Below are 21,418 nucleotides of genomic sequence, written 5' to 3' on the forward strand. Positions count from 1 at the left end.
GAAGCAGTAGATGTCCAATGAACATTTTAGATCTTCTTTTTATGATACTAAAGTAAGGCCTGGATCTTCAGGAGACTGAGTTCAGGAATGTAACAAGGCTTATTATCAATGCTCTCACATTTCTGGTAATAGGAATTAATAAGCTATTTGCTTGTAAATATGATTGAAAAGATTACCATAACCATTAAATGCCTTTAACTCAGGAGAAAAAGGAACACCAGAGATTAACTTTCCCCTGCCATTTAATTTTAATATGCAATTCTTTTAATAGCAAAGATTTTAAGACTTGGACCCTACTACCTCTGTTTCAGGCTATTCCTTCAGAACTCAGCCAACTTCGCTGTCAACATAAACATCACAAACATCTAAGCCATTTTCAAAGCTCTTTTCAGGAAAACACGGGGGATAATTTCAACAACGGTATGAATCTTGAGTACATGCTACTTTAGAACTCTTAAATCTTGCTCAGAGAATACAAAATGAAAATTTTGCTGTGATTTTAGCAAAAACAGCGGTATCCCAGCAACTTGAGGAAACGCGTTTAACGCGTTGAAATAGGTACAGAGAACCGCAGGTGGTCTGGGAGGACATTTGGAAAAGATGAAGGAAATAGAGTTAGGGGAGGGAGCGCTGGAAGCGAATACTGGAAGGAATCATTTTGCCGGGAAATGGCACACGAATTACTCTGTCCGACCTTATCCACAGGAGCTGCCGCCTCCAGCCGGGATCTGTGGGCGCTGCACCCCAAACGTGCCGCACAGCGGGAGCGCCCGGGGCGCTGCGGCCGAGCAGGGAGAGGCCTCAGACTTACGTAGGTGTTAAAGGCGGCTGCTCCGACCAGAGCCCGGCAGCGCAGAGCAGGAGAGCCCGCCGCGGGAGAGCCGAGCCCGAGCACCGCCGGCGGGGCGGGGGCGGCACCTGCCCGGGGCGGGGGACACAACCCCCGCAGCCACCGCGCCTCCGAGCGCAGCCCCGGCAACGGGACGGACACACGCGCGGGGACCGGGGACAAGCGACAGTCCCGCTGGGGACACCCCGGCCGGGACCGCCCCGCTGGGGACACCCCCGGCGCCAGAGGTGCCGAGAGCCCCGCGCCGCCCCTCCCTCGGCGGCCGTTCCTCCCGGCGGAAGTGGCGCACGCGGAAGGGAAGCAGCGCGCAGCGGCCGCCGCCGTTCCGCAGCAGCGCCGGTCCGGCCCGAGCGCGGCCGCCGCCCCTGAGCCATGTTGCGCGGCCTGGGCAGCTGGCTGGGGCTGGAGCGAGCGGGCGAGGAGCAGCTGCTGCCCGCCGGCAAGAGGAGCGGCCCCGCGGAGCAGGAGCAGGAGCATGAGGAGGAGGAGGCAGGGCCGGCCGGGCAGGAGCAGGGCGAGCTGCAGGGGGACTCGGAGGCGCTGCTCAGCCAGGCCAAGGGATTCGGCAGTGAGTGTGTCGGGGCTGCCGGCTTTCAAATATGAGCTAAGGAAACAAGACTGCAAAATGCCTTTGGATTATCGCCTCTTTCAGAGCTGTTCTGAAGGAGCAGCGTTTCTTAAGTATCGGTTCTGTTGGCACTATGGGAGGAGGTCTGTGTGCAGAGAGAATAGATCTGTCTGCGTAGAATAATGTACGACGTGGATTGCGCTGTGGGCGTTTGTGGTTTTTTTCATAGGAAAATTATGGGGTTTGATGATTTTGTTGAGCATGTCTGCAGTCTTAGAATCACAGAATGGTTTGGCTTAGAAAGGGCCTTGAAAATAATCGCATTCCAACCCCCCTGCCATGGGCAGGGACGCCTTTTGCTAGACCAGGCTTAAAGCCCCATCCAGCCTGGCCTTGAAAGCTGCCGGGGTGGGGAAAGCTGTAACTTGCTATAAGTAAAATTCCTGCTTTACTGTAGTGAATTCTTGGATTAAATTAATCAATAGTATAGACCTATGCTCATTACTAAAGATTTTTTAGGGAAGGAATTTTAAAATTGTTGCTTTGAAATTCTGAATCAGTATCATGTGAGAGGTTAATCTTTACTGTCCATTGTCTTGGGCAACCAGAACTGCAGCAGTTTGTGTAGTTTGGTCAAACACCTGTCTTGTTGTGGTAAATTGATACTAGCCTGCTGCTGACTCTGATTGTTCTAATCTGTAAATCGCTCTGATTCTTCAGGAAGGATAAATTTTCTGGGGAAGAAAAAGTATTGGCTATTATCTATATAAAGATCCATCCCATAACTTGCTCTGTAAATGAAATTTTGGGTTGGTGGTCAATGGGTCTATTGTCTGTGACACCAGAATAGATTGTGGTAGAAAGCCTTTCTTGCTGTTTTAACACATAATCCTAGAAACTTCTGCATGGCCATCAGCCTGGGTAACTGTGTAAAAAGAATGTCCTGGTAGATAAAGAATTTTACTGGTAAAACTGAAGCTTTATAGACATTATTTTTGCTCATTATCATGCCATTAGAGAAATTATGAGCGTTTTGCCAATGTGAACTAATAATAGAAGTATTGCTAGATACATATTCTTGAAACAGGCATACACTTGTAAGACGGAAGATGGATTTCTTAGTAATTTGAAAGTGTTATTTTCCACCACAAATTCTATTTTTCTAAGGTTAAGTACCACCGCCTCTGCAGTTTTGTAAGTACCTTAGTCCAAAAGAATATTTGCCCTTAATGGAAGTAAAAAGCATTTTGCTCTTCATCGTGGTTCCAGGGCTGGCCAAAACCACTTTGTACAATAAGGCCAGAATGTCACCAGACAGCAAATGCCTCTGCACATTTTGCACCTAAAACAATTGCATAGGGGAGAGGTTCCAGGGATACATGAAACAGCCAATAAAAGCTGGTAGGGAGTAAGCAGTCCAGTAGGTTACTGCTTCCTCTGCTCTCATAAGGGGAATAATATATGTGTCTATGTCTAAAATGTAGAACTTAACCTTTTTTTTATACCTGTATCATGTGATGGGTTATAAATGCCTGATAACAGGTATAAAAGATTATAGTAAGTACTTGAAGGATGTTTGGTTACCACCATTCTGTGACTTGTAAGTGAAAGTTACATATAAAAAAATCGTCTTAAGGCTTAGCTAGACCTCTGCATATTTTGGTACTGATTTGCTGATACAGTAGGAGGAGAACATTTTATCCACCACAGAGAAATAGTCAGCTTTCCAAGAGGTGGTATCAGTGTTCAAAGTAATTCATTCCACTGGTGGCTAACAACTGTGTGTTAAAGAAACTTTTTTAATTTTTTTTTATTATAAGATTATTTTTTACATTTCTAACCCATATGGAAACTGGATTTTTTGAGAGTTCTTGAGAAGGAGACTGGTCTTTGTTTGGAACAAAAACCTGGGATTTGTTTGTTTTTTGGGGGATTTTTTTTTTGGTTGCTTGCTTGCTTGCTTTTTTGACAACCCCCTGTATAAAAGGGGGTCAAAGGTGATTTTCTGGAGTAATTGAAATATGTGACTTCTATTGAGCTGACTACCAAGCAGTACCCCCAGATCTCCTTCTGCAGGGCTGTTCTCCAGAAACTCCTCTCTCAATTTATATTGATCCCACATGCAGAATCCAGCATTTATTCTTGTTAAATTTCATGCCATTGATGTTTGCCTAGAAGTTCCAATCTAGATCCCTCTGCAGGTATTTTATTTCCTGTGACACTGACACAATGTATGTACTGGAACTGAGGTACTGCAGTTGGAATGCAGCCATTCAGATATAATTAAGTGCTTGTGACATCATGCTAGCTGAGAAATAGTACCAATGTCTTAAAATCACCTGTCTATAAGCTGGTACTTGATGTTTCTGAGGGTTTAAGATATACATCTTGCTTCTTGCAAGTTTGTTCTTAATTAAAATAGAATAATACAGTGCAGATGGTCATGCTGTGTGTATGTAGCTCTTTTCCTGCCACCTCTCTTCACTTCAGCACTGCTAATACAAAGAATGTGAGTCTTTGAGATTAGTCTTCATAGCAGTTCTGACACTGAATGTTTTCAGAAAATATGGCTCAGAAATATAAGTGAACAGGGCCACAGTGCTTTTCTCAGTGCAAAATAGGTAAGGGCAAACATCAAGAGCAAGCTTTTATGCTAAATCTTTTAAAGGAGGTGTTAGCTGCCTGGGATTTTTCATGGATTTGCTGCCTCAGTTTATTAGACTTTATTGTGCATGTTGAATTTCTTGAAAAAATATAATTCTGTTTTAATACTGTGGCTAAGTTACTTTATGGCTTAATGTCTCCAAAATACTTATATGAAATCAGGAAAGACATGTTGCTTCAGAAAACTCATTGGAAAGGAGTATTTTAAGGACCATTAGCAATGTTTGATTTAATAAACAAGGTTTGTGTATAAATATTTGATTTACAGGAAGTTGTGATCATCATCATCATCATTAAAGAATATAAACTAGAAAAGGATAAATAGAATTTTAGGAGTTTTTTGTAGGCCAGAAGCTGGGTTAAGTTATTTTGAAAGAAACTTTTAAGTAAGTATCCAAATGTCTAAAGAAAAGATAAATGTAGAAAGAGAAGTGGATGTAAAGAAATCTATTCTCAGGTCTTTGTTTTTTTTTTCTGTGAAAGGTTACCTCTTCAATTTTGCCTCTGCTGCTACAAAAAAGATATCTGAGTCTGTTGCTGAAACAGCACAGACAATAAAGAAGTCTGTGGAAGAAGGAAAAATTGACAGTATCATCGATAAGGTAATTTATTTCTAGACAGTTGATCTGAAAGATCTGTTTGCTTACCATTGTTACAACATGTAGCATATCTGGCATTTGATAACATTTCTTTAAGCTGTCTTTGGATATTATGTCTTTCAAGAGATACTATCCATCTCTTGTCATGATGAGTGATGTGACTGAAATGTTTATACATGGTAGAGTTTCCAAAAAATGGTCACCCTGCTTTTCTCAGTGCTGCACCCATGTTTGTTCAGTTCCTTCAGGATGTTGATAGACTGGAGAAAGACCAGAAGAAAATATGAAAAATGCTAATGTAGGTGGAAGGGCTGGAAGAATTTGAGACAGGCAGTTGGGGAATGTCTGTCCCAACATGTCTGGACTGATTTCTTTTTGCCCCACAGCTTATTTAGTTGGAAAAAGGAATGAGATAGCTTGCATCTTAAAGGCAGAAGTCAAAATTAGCTTGGCATTGTATATATTGTATCATAGGACCCTAAGGGTATGCAGATACAGCTCCATAAGAACCAGTGAGCTTATGAAACACTTTGTTACTGTCCTGTTCTTTTCCCCACCCTGACCCTGCCCTCTTCTTGCCCTCTCTGTTCCTGTCTGTCAGCTCCAGTTACTTAACTTGTGCCAGCCAGTGCTTCAAGCCACAAACCTGGCAGAAGGAAAAGAAAAAAGAAAGTCAGCAATAAGTGTCATGAAGTGTTCTGTGTTTGCTATTGAGAGTATCTGGGAAGGGAAAGCGAACTGGTCAAAACCATCCCAGCAGTAGTAGGACTGTGCATCCAGGAGTGTCTGACACAGCAAACCCCTTTTCCTGCTCCTGTCTCTCAGACAGCCCTTCTAGGGAACTACAGCATTGCCTGTTTATTTTTTAATACAACAGAATCCTATTTCTTGATATAATTATTTTCATGGTTGCCTTCCATCAAATGACATCAAAATAATTTCTATTGTGATCACATTTTACATTTTGTCTTCATATTTCATAGACACTTGTCTATATTATAATAGCAAAGATCTATTTCCTTCTACGGTAATATCAGAGTCTAATGTAATTTTGATCTACATCAAAAGGGAAAAATCAATTAACAAGGTTATTTCTTAATTTAATACACTAATAATGCTCCTAAAAAACTGTAGCCAAGTACCTACAGTATATTTTATGCCAAAAATACTGTTTTCTTTTTTCTAAATATTTTAGAGGAATATGAATTCCCTGTTTCGATTAATCAGTATTACATACAGGAGAAACAGGATTATACCTGTATCATCATAAAGCTTTCTTCTTATACCATATAAATTATTTTATTCCATAAGCAGAAAAAATTAACACAACTTTAAACCAGAAGAAACCTCAATAATCTGTTTGTATAACTAACACTACTATAGTACTCTCACTGATAGTAATCTTAAACTGAAATACTGGGTCACTGAAGGAAAAAGTAAGGAATTTATCAGGATTTAGCTTGAAGACTTCTGTACATTTTGGCAACTTGTTAATCCATAGACCTCACCACATAAAAGTTACATTTTTGTGAGTGGTTTAAGTATTCATTTCTAGCTTCATTTTTTTTTGCCTCTGCTTTTAAGCACAGAACATTTGCATTCTTAGTTCTAGATTATGGCATACCGAATCCTGAGACCATTCTCCATTTTTAAAATTCTAAATTCAATATAGAATATTTCTAAATATGATTTTTTTAAATGAAAATTTGTCAACAACAAAAGGGGAGAAGTTATTTTGTTTCAGCTAAGCAGGTGTTCTGAAATTCAACTTTACAATTTTGAAAGTCCAGTTTCTTGCCATGGATATATTTCTTAGGCAACTCTTAATACTTCTGTAAGGCCAAGAGTATTTTGAAGTGTTAGTGCTTTAAAAACAAGTTTAAATAAGTCTGAACAATTTGCATTGGCTCTGTTTTATACAGTGAGCCAGTAAGTGGATATGCACAGTATGCCAATGTTCAAATTATCAGCTAAGATTTTCCTTATATTTTTCCTTGTCCCCTGACATTGATAAAACTAGAAATATAATTTTGAAAGTATACACAATAGTTTTAAATGCAAAATTAAATGTTTCAGTAAAAGGACATGTATGATTGACACAAAACACCTTTAACTAACAGGAAGGGTCACCACGTGTGTAAGACTGTGCACTGTATTTGAAAGCACTTTCTGACTGAACATAAAACAAGAGGAGTGATTTTTAATTTTTTTTAAATTGTGGTTCCCTAATTTTTATTTTAGACAATTATTGGAGATTTTCAGAAGGAACAGAAGAAATTTGTCCAAGAGCAGCAAACCAAAAAATCAGGTAATGTATACTTTTTTTGATGATGTCTAGCATCACATAAATGAAACCTTGCTGAAAGCTGGATAATTCAGCTGTATGTAAAACTAATCTATCAAAATACTATTTAATTAAATGCATTATGACAGAACTTAATGCATGTGGTGGAATAGGAAGATTATATTTTTAAGTGAGGTTAATGTTACATTATATAAGTGGTTTAGATTTGCTTTTTAACCAAATTCTGCTTTGTGAAATAATCTCAAAGATCACCATGCTAGCAAAGTTGTTTTCTCACATTGAATTTATTTTTTTTTATGTGTTACCTGAATACAATAATTTCTGACAGTTTGAGTATGTAGTGTCTCTGTTAATCTTTAAAATGAGCTGGTTTTAATGGATTGTGATAAAATTTTTCATGGTGTTTTTAGTTAGTATGTTAGTCCAGTTTCTTCTTGCAAGATTATTTATGGGATTGTGTTGTTGGTATTTCTGTCTTTTTGTCTGTTAGTAAACTTGGGATTCTCTTAATATATTTCTAAAAGCTTAATGAAAATAGGTAGCTAGATTGGCCAAAGGAGGAGTGACAGATGGTCTGACTGAAAGAAGCATCAGCATCTGATGTGGATCCATGTGGGTGAAAGATCTTGCTGGTATCAGCTGCACAGGCAATTAAGTGCTGTTAGTTTAAGGGCACAGGAATTACTTATCTGCAACAGATGCATCAAATTGTCTCTGTAGGCTGAATTTGCATTGACAGTGAAGAGATTGATAAATATCTATACATCTACAATAGTTTATTTTCCTCTCTGTACAGCCCAGAGAACTATTTTGAAAGTATCAGCAGTGGACCAGCTGAACTGGAGTAGGCTTACTCAGTGTATAATATGTTGTAATTCGTAACAGATTTATAACATTTTTCTCTATTGTTAAAGAATTGGAGTCTTCTGGGTGTATTTTACTTTGCAAACTTAATTTAGACAAAGTTTACAGATTTTATGTGGATCTGGAAATACTTTTTGCAGGCACCTTAACCAGTTATACAGCACTACTTCAGAAGCTAAACTAAGAGGCACCAAATTCTGACTGGTGCACGCTGCAAAAAAATCCCCACGGATTTATTCTTACAATTGCAGAGATCAGCAACTATTTAGTTGTTGATTTGTTTTGGGTTTTTTTTACCTCGGATAAGCAAAGATCTATTCCTAGGTTTCCTCTCTTACGCCAGGGACTTAGTTTAGGAAAAAGACACAATGACTCGGCCTACTGGTGTAACTCTGCTTACTTTTGTGACACTGTTACCTTATATAAGGTCTGTTATTTGGAGTGGGTTTATTTTCAAGTAATATACATGCAATTATCTTCCTCCTTTCAATACTAGAAGCAGCAGTGCCTCCCTGGGTAGATAGCAATGAAGAAGAGACAATTCAACAACAAATACTGGCTTTATCAGCAGTAAGTATTTAATTTCCTGTAAGACTTGAAATTTTCTCATGGAGAAATTTAAACTACTGGGTTTTTAAGTAAGTTTATTAAATTATGTGTTTTCAAGATACTTTTAATATGTCTTTCACCACACAAATAATGTACAAGAGTAAATAGCTCTATCATTTTCAACTTGAACCTAAGCAGATTCTCAATATGGGTTTTATTTTTATAAAGGCTTTACAGATGGCTTTGCTGCTCTTGTGTGTGAAATATGGTGTCCTTTTTCTGATATCATTTAATGGCTATAAATATGTTCTTCAAAGGATAAACGGAATTTTCTGCGGGATCCTCCAGCAGGTGTGCAGTTTCATTTTGACTTTGATCAAATGTACCCTGTTGCACTGGTCATGTTACAAGAAGATGAGCTTCTCAATAGGATGAGATTTGACCTTGTTCCCAAACAGTAAGTAATTTCTTCTGGTAACTGTACCATCATGCTTTTAATGTGTCTGTAAATACCCATAAATGACTCCTTGTTCCTTTTACTTCCTTCAGTTCTTTGTGTTCTTCAAATGTGTACATATATTTTTATGCTAGTGTCTAAGACATACAGTATTGCACATGCATTGCAGTTTAGCAATTTGATGTAAGAAAAAAAGTATATCTGTGAGACAGAACTAGTAAGGACCTGTTGACTTAAGTATGGGAGAGGTCCTCAGTATTACTATGTCCAGTGTGCTAAATTTTATGATTTTTTTTTCCTCCAAAGAAAGGTAAAGGCAACAATCAAGATGTTCAGATGTGTTGGTGTAACTGACATCCCAGACAGGTGATTACAGATAGTCAGAAACCGCCCCTGGAGAAATGGTAATAGAATGTGTCACAAAACAGCAATGCAAGCAAGAAAAACTGGATTTGGATAGGAAATGGGAAAAGCTCTGTGTTGCAGTGCTTTATTCTGGAGCTGTTATTCCTTGTCCACTCCCAGACTCTGTTCCTAATGCTTATTTCTCAACTCAGTTTTCTATTTAAGTGGGAATTCCTACCTTAGTCTCCTTGTCTAAGGATGAAAACAGAAAGAAAATCTTTCCTTGTGACATTTTCTGTCTTAAATCTCCTTCTTTTATAAACCTTCCTAGCTCCTCATTCTGTTTACCTTCTTCTTTGTTGTCAGTTGTGAAGATCTGCCCGTATTCTCTCACACTCCCATATTGTCTTCAGCCTCTAGTCATGCTATCCTTGCCTTTTCTACCACGTTGCTCAATTTTTTTTTGCCTGTTCTTAGTCTCAGTCACTGTGTGCCTGAATAGGTGTGAAGGTAACTTCTTTGTCAGGCTACACAAGTTCCTCTGCACAGATCTTGCCATTTCTGCCTTCTGTTACCTGTGAGGTTGTTGGGTCTTTTCTTTCTTGCTAGAGAAATTTCAGAGGGAAATGTTACCTGAGGTAGGGGATAGTCTGCCACTTACCAGAGCTACTTATTTCCAAGATGGCAGTTTCTGGTTACTATAGGATCTGTGGCTGTGCTGGAAGATGTGCAGATATTGAAATAGTACTGCTGCAATCTAGGATTGGCTTCTGCCACCACAGATGTTCCTGTTCCACCTGTCTAGGGAAGATGTAGACAATTATAGTTTGCCAGTAATAAGAGTGTTTGGCTTAGAGGGGAAGAGAACGGGGTCATTTGGTTTGTTGGGTTTATTTGCATAATTTGTCAGGAGAGATGGAACAGCATAATATTTTTTCATACCATGTATTACTGCATATTGTTAAGCTTTTTCTAGAATTATAACATTACTGTTGTAGGTTCAAGTCAATTGCAAATGTCTTGTGAGAGGTCTGGAACTTCTAAATGATAGACTTCTTAGAATGTGTTAATGTCACAAATTTCTTTTTTAAGATTTTACTTAAATATCAGCTATGTCTATTCCACCTCTCTGCATATTTAATTTTATTTCACAGCTAGATGGTGAAAGGAACCATATTCCAAGTGTAATAATCAAAATCTGTTTGTTCTCTCTAGTGTAAAGGAGGAGGTCTTCTGGAGAAATTATTTCTACAGGGTGTCCCTAATTAAACAGTCTGCACAACTCACAGCACTTGCAGCTCAACAGCAAGCAGCAGGAAAGGAGGAGGGCAAAGGCAGAGAAGGGGACAGTGAACTGAAAGGTATGGGAAACATTTGTTTTAGCACAGTTCATTAACTTAGCGTAACACTGTTGTCTAAAATCAGAAGAAAAATTTTTCAAATACTAAAATTGATAACATAAAGAGCAGTCTTTTAATGAAAGCTTTCAGTTGCACATATAATACCTATATGCATGTGCAGCATCAAATTTTCACAATATTTAAAAGTTTAATTAATTAGCATGTCTAACAAGTACATCCAGTTGGAGAACAGTTGCCCTGTGACCCATCCTTGGATCTGCCCCATTGGAGCCTCTCCAAGGATTCTTAGCCCTATATGGTATCTTATTATTTCAGCCCAGGTGCTAGTGCAAACCAGGATGTCCTTGTTAGAAACTCTTTTTCTTGACCAAACAGAATTTCAAGAATGTGACATAATATATGAGAAAGGGTAACTACTGTTCTAAAGTGTAAGAAAGTGCTAGAAACTATACAGCTGTATATTAAAAATGTACAAAGCTACAAATATGTTAAAAAAGCTACAAAACTTTAGGCATCAACAAGTGTTCACTGTATACATCAGGTGCCATCACATTTTTATCCTGGATTGCTTGTTGAATCAGGGCTTCTCTCACCATACCTGGTGTCTTTGTGTAGACTGGGGAAGAGGAGACTCCTGGTGCTTTTAAGCTGTTTTCCAGTTTCAGCCAACTTGGTCAGAAGAGAGGAATTCTCAAGAGGGGAAATGTTGTACTTGGCTTATGACAGTTCATGACTATTAGTGGTCTTAGGTGTGATTTTTGACTTGTCAGAAAGATGTAGGAGATAACTTTGGTTCACTTGATCAGACAATAGGTACTAGCCAACCCAGCCAGCTGGCATATGGATTGCTCTTGGCTTTTGCTCATCCCTCAGGCCAAACAGAAGGTAGTGAGTGATACAGGGGTAGAACTACTGTTGTGGTGGAGTGCAGGGTGTGCAAAGGCCCATAATGTATTGTGGAAACAGAAAGAAAAGAGGGCCAGGAGGCTACCTGGGATTCAACCTTGAGATGAAAAAGCTGCTTCAACAAAGGTGTCTTCAGTTACATTGGTAAGTTTCTACAGGTGATTCTTACTGACCCTCTTACAAACCACTGGACCTCTTTGCATGCTAACAGATTCTATTCCTGTAAGCAGGAATATCTGTGGCTTAAAGAGTATAAAGCAGTTAGTTACTGGCAGAAACACAAAAGATAACCAGGAGCTCATTCACCACCCCAGTAAGACACCTGAAGGGTCTTGGCAGGCTGGGTAGGCACTGGGCAGAAGAAGAAAGCCTTTTCTGCACCTTTGGAATGGTTCTCATATCCCAAATATCAATGAATTATCATCCATTAATTCCAGTAATACTGATGTCTTTTGACATTGCTGGCCTGACTTTCAGTCAGGGGATTGCTGCCAAGTCAACTTCTTTTTCCTCCTCTTTGAATATATCTTTCCATATAGGTATTTTTCCTCTTGGGTCACCTTTCTTACTCTTTTTACAGACTTTTTCACAGGTCTTTTGCACAGCTTAAGTAATCTTCTGCACAGTCTGAACTGAGGTTATTCAGTCAGACCTTAGCTGCCCATCCAAGGAGCAGAACTTTGGGGTGAAGGGGAGGCTACAGATGGAATTATGAAGCTGGGCTTCCATGTTGCCCATGTGCCTTTGTAGTCAGTTTGTCTCATGCTTCTCATAGGTTTTGTTTGGAGTGTGCCTGTGTCAGCCTAGGCAAGGTCCCCATGTAGAGTGGAAAAAATAGTTTTCTCTGAGTAGATTCTGTAGTAGCCTGTCCTGCCAGCATCATTATCCAAGCAATGCTGACAGAACAGGCGACTCCAGAATATACTGTAGACCAAGAGGCACCAATTCCCACTGCTTTTACTAGGACAGTTGTTTACTGTCCAAAACTATGGCTGTTTTGAGTGAAGTGTCTCAGCTTTACAGGAGAGATTGCATCCTATTGAACAACAAAAACATTATGTTTGAGTCATCCAAACCCTTGGAAAGTACCATTCAGTCAAAGTGAAAGTTGCTGGATTCTAGTAAAATTCCCATTGTGACTAAAGCAAAACATATCTTCATTCAAAAAAACCCCAAAAGCTCCATTGTCTTTGGCCTACAGTTCAAACCACCAGTATGGGATATGCAGATAGATTTACTAATGACTGCATGTTCTGTAATGGCAAAGATACATTTACCAGACTGTAGTAAATGTATGTTTTTGGTTTGACTCAGAAATTGCATAGATTTGGGAAGCTATGAATCATACATGTTATTTTTGGTTTAAGTAACCTTTTTGAAATTTGGATTCCCTAATGGGAGGCTAAAACTGGAAGTAATTGCCTGTTGGTAGTTCATAATGTTCAGGGTTTCTTCTTAAAGCTGAGTGTCTATAAAATAGAATTGTTAGGCTTTCATTGCTGTGTCTCCTCCTTAGCTGCTATTTTCAGAAGGTTAAATAAGTGTGGTTGATGGGAGAGGAAAAGAGAAGAGACAAATGGAAGAAATTCCACATTCTACTGTAAAGGCTATATAAGATCTGTAACAAAATGCCAAATTTCAGCCCTACTCTAGCTATTAGTAGCTCTGTAGTTAGGAAGTAAGTCACATTGGGATGAAATCAAACTGCCATGGAGGAGATGATGCCAGGCCAGTAGTCCAGAATGGTACATCAGTCACACCTGATGGGGGCATGGCCCAGGGCAGAGCAGCTGTGTCCCATCTGCACAAGAGCAGCAGGTAGGGTCTGAGACACCTCTCTTGAGCAGCAATTACTGCCATGTCCTGCAGCTTCCCCAAGCAGGGAATGCTGGAGCTTCTTTGGCTGCACTGTTGGGTGCAGTGAGAGATCCTCTGGAGACAGGAAAGTGGAAGAAAGAGAGAAGATGAGACAGAGAATGGGCATTGAGTAGATAAACTATAAAAGCAGGGACAGCTACCAATTAGGGAATGATTTTAATTAAAACTGACCTTAATTTTAAAAATAAACACAAAGAATGAGAAATTGCTGAGTTAGCAGGAAGGATCCAGCTGGGCACCCTGTAGAAAGCAGAGCTGCAAGCTCAGAACTGCTTTGCATGTGTAAGCAAGGAGAACTGCTAAGCAAGCACTTGACTACTACAACAGCTTCCCCTGAATGTTAACTGTTCTTGCAGCCACCTGGCTCTTCATTGTAACTCCTCTCCCCTGAGAGTTGCATGAGGGAAAAAGCTGGGATGTTCCTTTACCTGCCGGGGAAAAGATCTAACCTTGCTTGAAAACAATCATTATCTTCCTAGCACCATGCTCAAAATACAGAATACATACCAAATTTTCTTAGGAAATTTAGACCAGCTTCTAGGGTTTGTTTCTCAGTGACTTCCTTTGCCTGTGTGAAAGGTAAGGCTGCAGAACACTGTTCCCATGTGCCCTTAGGGGGGGTGTGTGTAGTACATGTGCAGTCTGGTCTGCTCGAGAGCTAACTGGCACCCATGTCAGCAGTAGAACCCAGCCAGGGGAGTTTGAAAACTTCTGTGATAGACACTGACTGAATTTTATGAGTTTAAGTTTTCAGCTTTAAAGTTTATAAGTTTATGCACTTGTAACTTTAAAGATCTTGGGATGTCATTTTGAGGGTCAGAGGGATCCTGTCTATTGGAGCTATAATGAGGAAATGGCTTGCTAAATATGTCTTAATAAAGAATAGAAAATTGTTTCACTTTGTTTTTGAAAATGGTTCACCTGTGACTAAATTCAGCCTTTAACCACAAGGATTCCTTAAAATACAGTATTTCCTTGAATACTTAACAGCTATGCAAATTAAATTAGATTTTTAAATATTTAAATGTTATCTACCTTTTTTTTTTCCTTAATAGAAACAGTACGGCCAAAAACACCGCCTGTTACAATAAAGCCTCAAATAAAATCACAAGAGGTAAAAATGCTGTTATATTTTATCTGGAATTTAGTAGGTGAAGCTATTCCTTAATAAGTAATTATGTATCTTTTTGAGTAAGTTCTGCTATGAAACCATAATAATATAGTATCTGACAGCCCTACCTTCTGCTGTTTTGCTGTGATATTAATTTTCGGCATATAATCTTGAAACTCATTTTTAGTAGCAGAAACAGTAGTTTCTCTAAAGAATGTTTTCCTTAGTATCCTGCACATTATGATGTGATTTTACTGTCAAGAGTGAAATTTCCAAAATGTTTGGAGTAGAAGGTTAGCATTGCATTGAGACATGAGCAGTACCTTCATAAAAATATATTTGTGTGCCATGTTCTGTCCAACTCTTCAAGCAGTGGTCAGGCTGAAGTATAAGGAATGTAAATGATGCATTGCAATAGCAACACTGTTCTATTTCACTTTTGCTTGGTACTGCAAAGCCCTTTACCTTAGACACAAAATGACCTTTGTTTTTTTCTGGATTGTAAAATTGGTGCCAGAGAACACTCTTGGCAGAAGCAGAGCTGTGCATTCACTTGCCAATAATATGCAGTGGGCAAGGATTTCCAAAGAACAGTCCTCTCTTAATCTTACTTTGATGTTATTGATTTGTAGGTCCTGTTCTAAACTACTCAGGAGTTTACTGTTGTTTCTGAAGATTACAAACTCAGAATTAAAATTGTTAACACAATACAAAAAGACAGCCTAAAATGTAAAACAAATAATTTTCAGTACAACTATCTAACATTTTTGTTCATACAAAAATACTTGTAAGGAACAGTAACCAGTAAAGAAAAATAGTTGTGAGAGTAATGCACTTGGGTGAGAGTAATGTGTTTGGGTTTTGACAACTCTAGTTTAAAGCAGTCACATGAGTGAAAGTACATATTGGTGACTTTTTTTACCCTGTCTAGATAAGTTTGTACTGAAGTGTCTTGTTGCAGGATGAGGAAGAGATTTCCACAAGTCCGGGTGTATCAGAATTTGTGAGTGATGCTTTTGATACCTGTAATCTGAATCAAGAAGATCTAAGAAAAGAAATGGAACAACTAGTGCTAGACAAAAAGAAAGAGACTTCAGTAGTAGAAGGTAAAGCTACTATTACGTCTGTTTCTTACATAGAGCAATTCTAAGATATATTAATTTAAAAGAAAATAAAAGGTTGTAATTCAATTTAGAAAAGTAAATCTGTGAACATTTTTTCAAAGTGTATGAAACAACTTTCAATGAGATATTACAGAAATTAATGATAATTTTCACCATGGTCAAACCACATCTTACACAGAATGTTAACTGTGAGGGGTTTAAATCCAAAGAACCTAACAGTTTTAGGTCACTCTTTGATGAAAGTGAGTGTGGGCTATTTTTTTCTTTTTATCTCCTCCTTTCTCTTTCATAGGTTCTTCTGCATATGAATTGTTTTCTTTAATTGACATCCTTGTACAGTATTTGAAAGTCAGGCTCTATTTTCTTCTTTTGGCACCAGCTAAAAAGGCAACATTTGCACCAGACTATAAGCTCCAAAGCCTCTGCCTATACAGGTTTTTAGGCATTTGGAACACTTAAAATTTAACAAATAGTTCGAGAATGATGATAAGAAATTAAGTGGAGCTTATAAATTAAAATAATTCAGAAAAACTAGTATCAGTGTAAAGAGCATAAAAACAGTCTGTGATGATGTGACTCTGGCCATAGATAATTTACTCTGACAACACTTGTATATGCAGATGCTTATCACAAAATTTCCAGAATTTTCTTAGAATATGCTTTGGAGTTTCTTGCATCTAGTTCTTCAATTAGAGTGTTTTACTAGGTCATTAATGTGTTACTTGTTCAGAGCAATCTCAGCTGGCCTGAGCTGATTTGGACTCTGGAATTTCATACCTTCCTCTCCAGGCTGAAGTACAGCCAACATGTAACACACCAAACGCCCATCTCCTCCCCCACACTCTTGCCTATGATAGGCAGAGCTAATTAAAACAGAGATTAACAACACAGGAATGCCTTCTGACTAATTTTTTGCCCTGAAGTATGAAATATGATTACCTTTAACCCTGATTAAATGTGCTTGCCTAGCTACAAATGTAGGTGAGGAGAGTACCTTTTTTGTTTTAAACCAGCCACAGTATTTGATCTTGATTTCTTTTTTTCATAACAGTATATCCACACTTTTACAAACTTTATTTTTTTAATGGGAATTTAAAATTGCAAAAGGAGATTCAGTTGAAAGTGGAGTGAAAGACTGTAGAAAATGATCTTGCACAGGGACACTCGTAATGACTTAGCTGTGTATTTGCTGTTCATATCTTTATTATAGTATGCATATAGGATATAAGAGAGATTCAGTGCAAATATATATCTAGTTTTATATAAATAAGCAACATACAATATTATCTGTCAAATTCTTACACATCCTTTGTCTCTTTTAGAAGAAACTGCTGATTGGGAAAAGGAATTACAGCAAGAGCTTCAAGAGTATGAGGTGGTAACAGAATCAGAAAAGCGTGATGAAAACTGGGATAAAGAAATAGAAGAAATGCTGCAAGAAGAAAATTAAACATTTTCACAAAATCACTATAACCCAAAGCCCTTTTGGAGGACTGACATGGATTTCTGCTTTCATATTTTGCTTACAAAAATATCTTCAGAAGACATAAAAGAATCTCAAGTCATTATAATTCCATATGGGAATACAACCGGATTTCTGTTCTTTATATGAGCAGTTTCTGAACTTCTGTATTCTTCAAAAGAAAAAAAAAAGAGGAGGCAGATACTGCAGGTTATAATTAAAAGTGATAACATTCATACATGAAGCAGTGGTTCAGTTTGAGGCATTTTTAGGTGATCAAGAAGCTCTTCCAAGAGATTTCTGAATCTAAGAATTGCAATTTTTTTTGTCCACAGCCTTCTGTTTGGGATGTAAAAATGGATGTTGTAAGTAACTTAGTCCTTGACAACAATTCTCTCTTGATATTTGCACTCTGATCCCTGTATAATCTGTAAATGTGTACTATTTTTAAGGTACTTATAGTTGATAGATTTCACATGTATTTAACTTCCTTAATGTATGTAGCCAAAGAAATTATAGAAAACCCTATCAAATAACTTTCAAGGATTTGGTAAAACACACTAATGCAGAATCCAAAAGAAGGTGATTATTTATCAGTCAGGCAGCAAACATTTAAGCGTTTAAATTAATAGAGTTAGGAACTGCTTGAATTAAATTTGGGTTCGTTAATCATATTGAGATACTGCCTTTCCCCACAGAGAGAAATGGTTTAATGCATTCTTTCTGCAGAAGGCTGTTATGTTTCCATTTAATTTTACTGTCTTAGCTGAGAGCAAATTAAATGCTTCTTCTTAATTTTAAGTGCTGAAACATTTATGTGAAAACTTTCACTGGTTTGGACATCTTTATTAAATACTGTAAATATGTATAGAATTGGCTCATTTGTTTGGAGGGAGGGCAGTGAGGAGCAAATATGCTTCAGACACAGATTTTAAAAATACACTTTTTCACAGTGCTTAAGACAGAGAATTTAAAGTAAAAATAGGGTTTTTTTTCTCTAAAAATTTTTTGTTTCTTCATAGGCATCTGAATGTTTCCTGTGGTTATACCATTAAGTCAGTACCGTTATATATAGAAAAATGAAAATTTTATGTTCAGTTTGTCATCTATTTCATAAACTTCTATGACAAAGCATTCATGAATTTCCAAATACAAAGGAAAAAGGGTAAAATTAAGTAGGTCGGGGCCATTAAGCAAAATTGAATTATAGGCATGTTACATACAGTAAGCTCTGTTTTAATGACATAATTCTGCAGAAAACTTTTGTAAAGAGACTGAAGAGATTATAGCTGTAATTACTCAGTCAATATTCATCCCGTGGGAAATGAAAAGAGCTAAGTAGTTTCCACTGCTGTTACTGCAAGAAAGGAATATTTTAAATTGTCTCCATTAGCAACTTGGACAGAAAGTTCTCTATTTCTCGTTATGGAAAAGGAATTGTTTTGAACCTGCATACATTTGGCTTCTCAAATTAGTTCATTGCCATAAACTTTCTCAACTTCAAACCATTTTAACCACAATTTGTAATTTTCTAGATTTTTTTACTTAGTTAACAGATGCAAGGTAAGTCACAGTAAATAATATGTACTTAAGGTGCTTTTATATCTGGGATTAATTAAAGATGACAAAAGTTAAATTTGTTATACTTATTTTTATAAGTCTATTCACAGCTCAGTGGTTACTCCTGACAAATAATACTGCTGTAGATTTAAGCTGGAGATATTAGGATCTGTCTACTGTACAGTTTGACATGACACCTAAAAAAATGGGTAGTTCTATTCTGATAGTGGCAAATATTCCCTGGATGACTGAAAGCTCCAAAATCACTGCTCCAAAAGTATGCTTTCTTAAAAACAAGCCTGATCATTCCTAATGTTTTCAGATGTACAATGGCCTTATTTGCATGGGGCTTGTACATCAAGCCTCATCTTTCTTTTCGTGTAAGCATAACCTATATAGTGGTCATAGCTATTAAATTCAATTTCTCATAAAAGATTGTTCCTTCATATAAAATTCTCATTTTTTCCTTTTTGTGAAAAGCAATTATATCTATAAAATAAAATAAACCAACCCACTGCTTAAATTTGCATTTAAAAAAGACAATAATGTAGCAAGACTGAATCTGACTTGAGCTCTGATATTTAAAGTCTCTTATCAAAAGTCATATTAATATTTTCAAATCTGGGCATCTGGTTTTAAGCTGGAAAACTGAAGTAAATTCTCCATAATCCTGCAGTTTTCAGGCCTGGCCTATGACTTTTATTTAGGTAGGTGCTACAAGTGCCTATCAGTTCTTATTGCGCTTGGGAAAAGGGAGAGTATCTGCATTCCACTTGCCACAATGGAGGAGCACAGGCAGACCTTTTCATGTTCATGGTGAATCTTGCATGCCTTTGTACCCAATGTGTCATATTAGTATATAACACAAGCAAGTGTGCTGGTCTTTTCTTAACAGCATCATTCCAAGCACTGGGATGGTACAGATGCTAAAATTCAGCAAAACAGTGCTACAAAATCAATGAAAAAATGAAACCAAAAATCAATGTAAATAACATCATTTTCTGGATACAGATTCAACTGTGACAGAAAGTACAGTTGTTCAAAACATTGAGAAGAAGCTTTCTTGGAAGATAAACTTGCAGATTTTTTTAATTAACTTTTGGGAAACAGGGCAGAGATCACCCAGGAATCATGTAGGTTAGCTTAGAATAGCTCTGAGATACCAGCATCTCCACTTATTCTGTGCACTGAACAATCATCTTCAACTATTAGTTTATAATTCCAGTTGGTATTAGTTAATACCTAAATGGAATTTTAAAAATTTAATAATCTGTCCAGGAGGAAGAGGAAAGATTGTAAAATCTGGAAATAAGAAAGGTGTAGTGAAAAGTTCCCCTATGTTTTTATGTGATCCTTATCAAAGTTAATCAAAGCTTTCAGTTTCCTGAATTGTTCTAGTAAACGTCAAATTTTTTTTTCAGTTTTTGGCCTCAGTATTTTTTTCCTTGCTGTTTGGTGATCTTAGTGGTCAGTGGGGTGATGTATGTAGTACTGAAGTGCAGGATGTCCATTTTAACCTCGTGCATTTAAATAATCCTGTGTGTGCAGGAGTGTGTTGCTGGACTGTGAGATGCATCCTTGAACTGTTGGCCACTCACGTATTATTGACTTTTACCTTGCAATATCTATTGATAGAAAGGAGCAGAGTGTGTCTGGTTACTTCTCTGTGCAGTGCCAAGCAGTAGCAGCCACATCAGCCCTCAGTCCCGGGGCTATGTCAGGAATGTGGTTGTACCATTGATGCCTTTTTCTCTGGTCCTAAAAATATGAGCCAGACACAGTTAGGGTGATAAAAAGGGGTACCTTTATAGAAGGATCCTTAGGTGCACAGCTGGTTTGGTGGGAAACACTGAAGATGCATACCCTGCATGATGCCTGTACAATTTTTATAGATTATGTAAATTGGCATATCTGACAAGAGCCCTGCAATTAGCAACTGACCCGGTGAAGTAATCCCTCCAGTTCTAGTACCTTCTAAATTCTCCCCACCTTCAGTAGGGACCAGGCCCTGTTTACAAAAATATGTCTCAAAAAGCTGGTTTCAGCCTTGGTTTCTAAGGACAACCATGATAGCATAGGGATCCTGGAACTTGTTTTGTCTTCCTGCCTAGGAAAATGCTGAAGCTAAGCTACAATAAGAAGCTACAAATATGTGTAAATAATACAGACAATATATAAAAGGAAAAAAAAGGTAAAAAACAAAACCATTTACCACCCTGATAATGGTCTGGGTTTCAATTCAGCAGAAGTCTACAGGATGTATTCTCTGGCCTGACACTGTCATGTCTCAGTAAGAACTGAGTGATAGATCTGTAACAGCAGTACAGTAGCCTAGTCTTAAATAACATTACCCATTAGTAGATTTTCCTTCCAAAATACTATTTTTCAATGCTTATCTCCTTTGTTTTAAACATCTGGATTGTTTGTGTGTGTTAGATAATAATTCTAATTTTTTTAACAAAATGGCAAGTCAATTAATTTCTTGCTATATTTACTGTATATATTACAGTTAACTATTGAAACAAACAACAGTTTGTACAAAAATATCAGAAGACATGCATGGCTCTGTTTTATTCTCAGTATAGCCCAGCATTTCCTATAGATAGATAGATCAAGACCATGCATACATATAAATGCAAGCCCATATGTATCATAGTGTCTAAATATATTAAAGGAATTATAATGTACTTTTCAGTTGTTACTTTGAACTAGATACCATCGAGAGACAAAGGGCAACCAAAATAATTAGCATTAGTTTGTCACACTATCATTGGTAATGAGATGACTCTGTAGAAGTGAAGAATGAAATCACTTG

The 21,418-nt window shown here is 37.7% G+C and overlaps 2 protein-coding genes across 5 annotated transcripts in view; one reads left to right on the forward strand and one right to left on the reverse strand.

Annotated features, from left to right (window-relative positions):
• CTPS2 (CTP synthase 2) overlaps positions 1-1,224 on the reverse strand; it is a 58,026-nt gene extending 56,802 nt beyond the window's left edge. For 2 of the 3 annotated variants that reach the window (XM_009089682.4, XM_050978990.1), the window contains exon 1: positions 812-1,224. In XM_009089682.4, the coding sequence (XP_009087930.4) occupies positions 812-1,224 (413 nt within the window). Of the gene's footprint in view, positions 1-694 lie in introns of all 3 variants that reach the window. The other variant, XM_050978991.1, reaches the window with a different exon arrangement.
• Positions 1,223-20,021, forward strand: SYAP1 (synapse associated protein 1). 2 transcript variants are annotated; one of them, XM_030234289.2, is made up of 9 exons: positions 1,223-1,418; positions 4,566-4,684; positions 6,923-6,989; positions 8,347-8,420; positions 8,717-8,856; positions 10,417-10,562; positions 14,402-14,460; positions 15,419-15,563; positions 16,904-20,021. In XM_030234289.2, the coding sequence occupies exons 1-9, from the start codon at positions 1,223-1,225 to the stop codon at positions 17,029-17,031; spliced, it is 1,074 nt and encodes a 357-aa protein (XP_030090149.1). In that variant the 3' UTR covers positions 17,032-20,021. The 2 variants fall into 2 exon arrangements, with proteins under 2 accessions (XP_030090149.1, XP_050834956.1); XM_050978999.1 differs by lacking the exon at positions 1,223-1,418 and adding an exon at positions 1,429-1,561.
• Positions 20,022-21,418: the final 1,397 nt, after the last annotated feature.

Source organism: Serinus canaria, chromosome 1 (assembly GCF_022539315.1).
Source record: "Serinus canaria isolate serCan28SL12 chromosome 1, serCan2020, whole genome shotgun sequence".
NCBI classification, from domain to species: Eukaryota; Metazoa; Chordata; class Aves; order Passeriformes; family Fringillidae; genus Serinus; species Serinus canaria.

Bases quoted from the DNA above. Each gene is read 5' to 3' on its own strand.
- SYAP1 (XM_030234289.2), top strand. From the start codon at position 1,223: ATGTTGCGCGGCCTGGGCAGCTGGCTGGGGCTGGAGCGAGCGGGCGAG. The intron at 6,990-8,346 runs GTAATGTATACT...TTTCAATACTAG, and splicing joins GCAGCAAACCAAAAAATCAG to AAGCAGCAGTGCCTCCCTGG. The intron at 8,421-8,716 runs GTAAGTATTTAA...TGTTCTTCAAAG, and splicing joins AAATACTGGCTTTATCAGCA to GATAAACGGAATTTTCTGCG.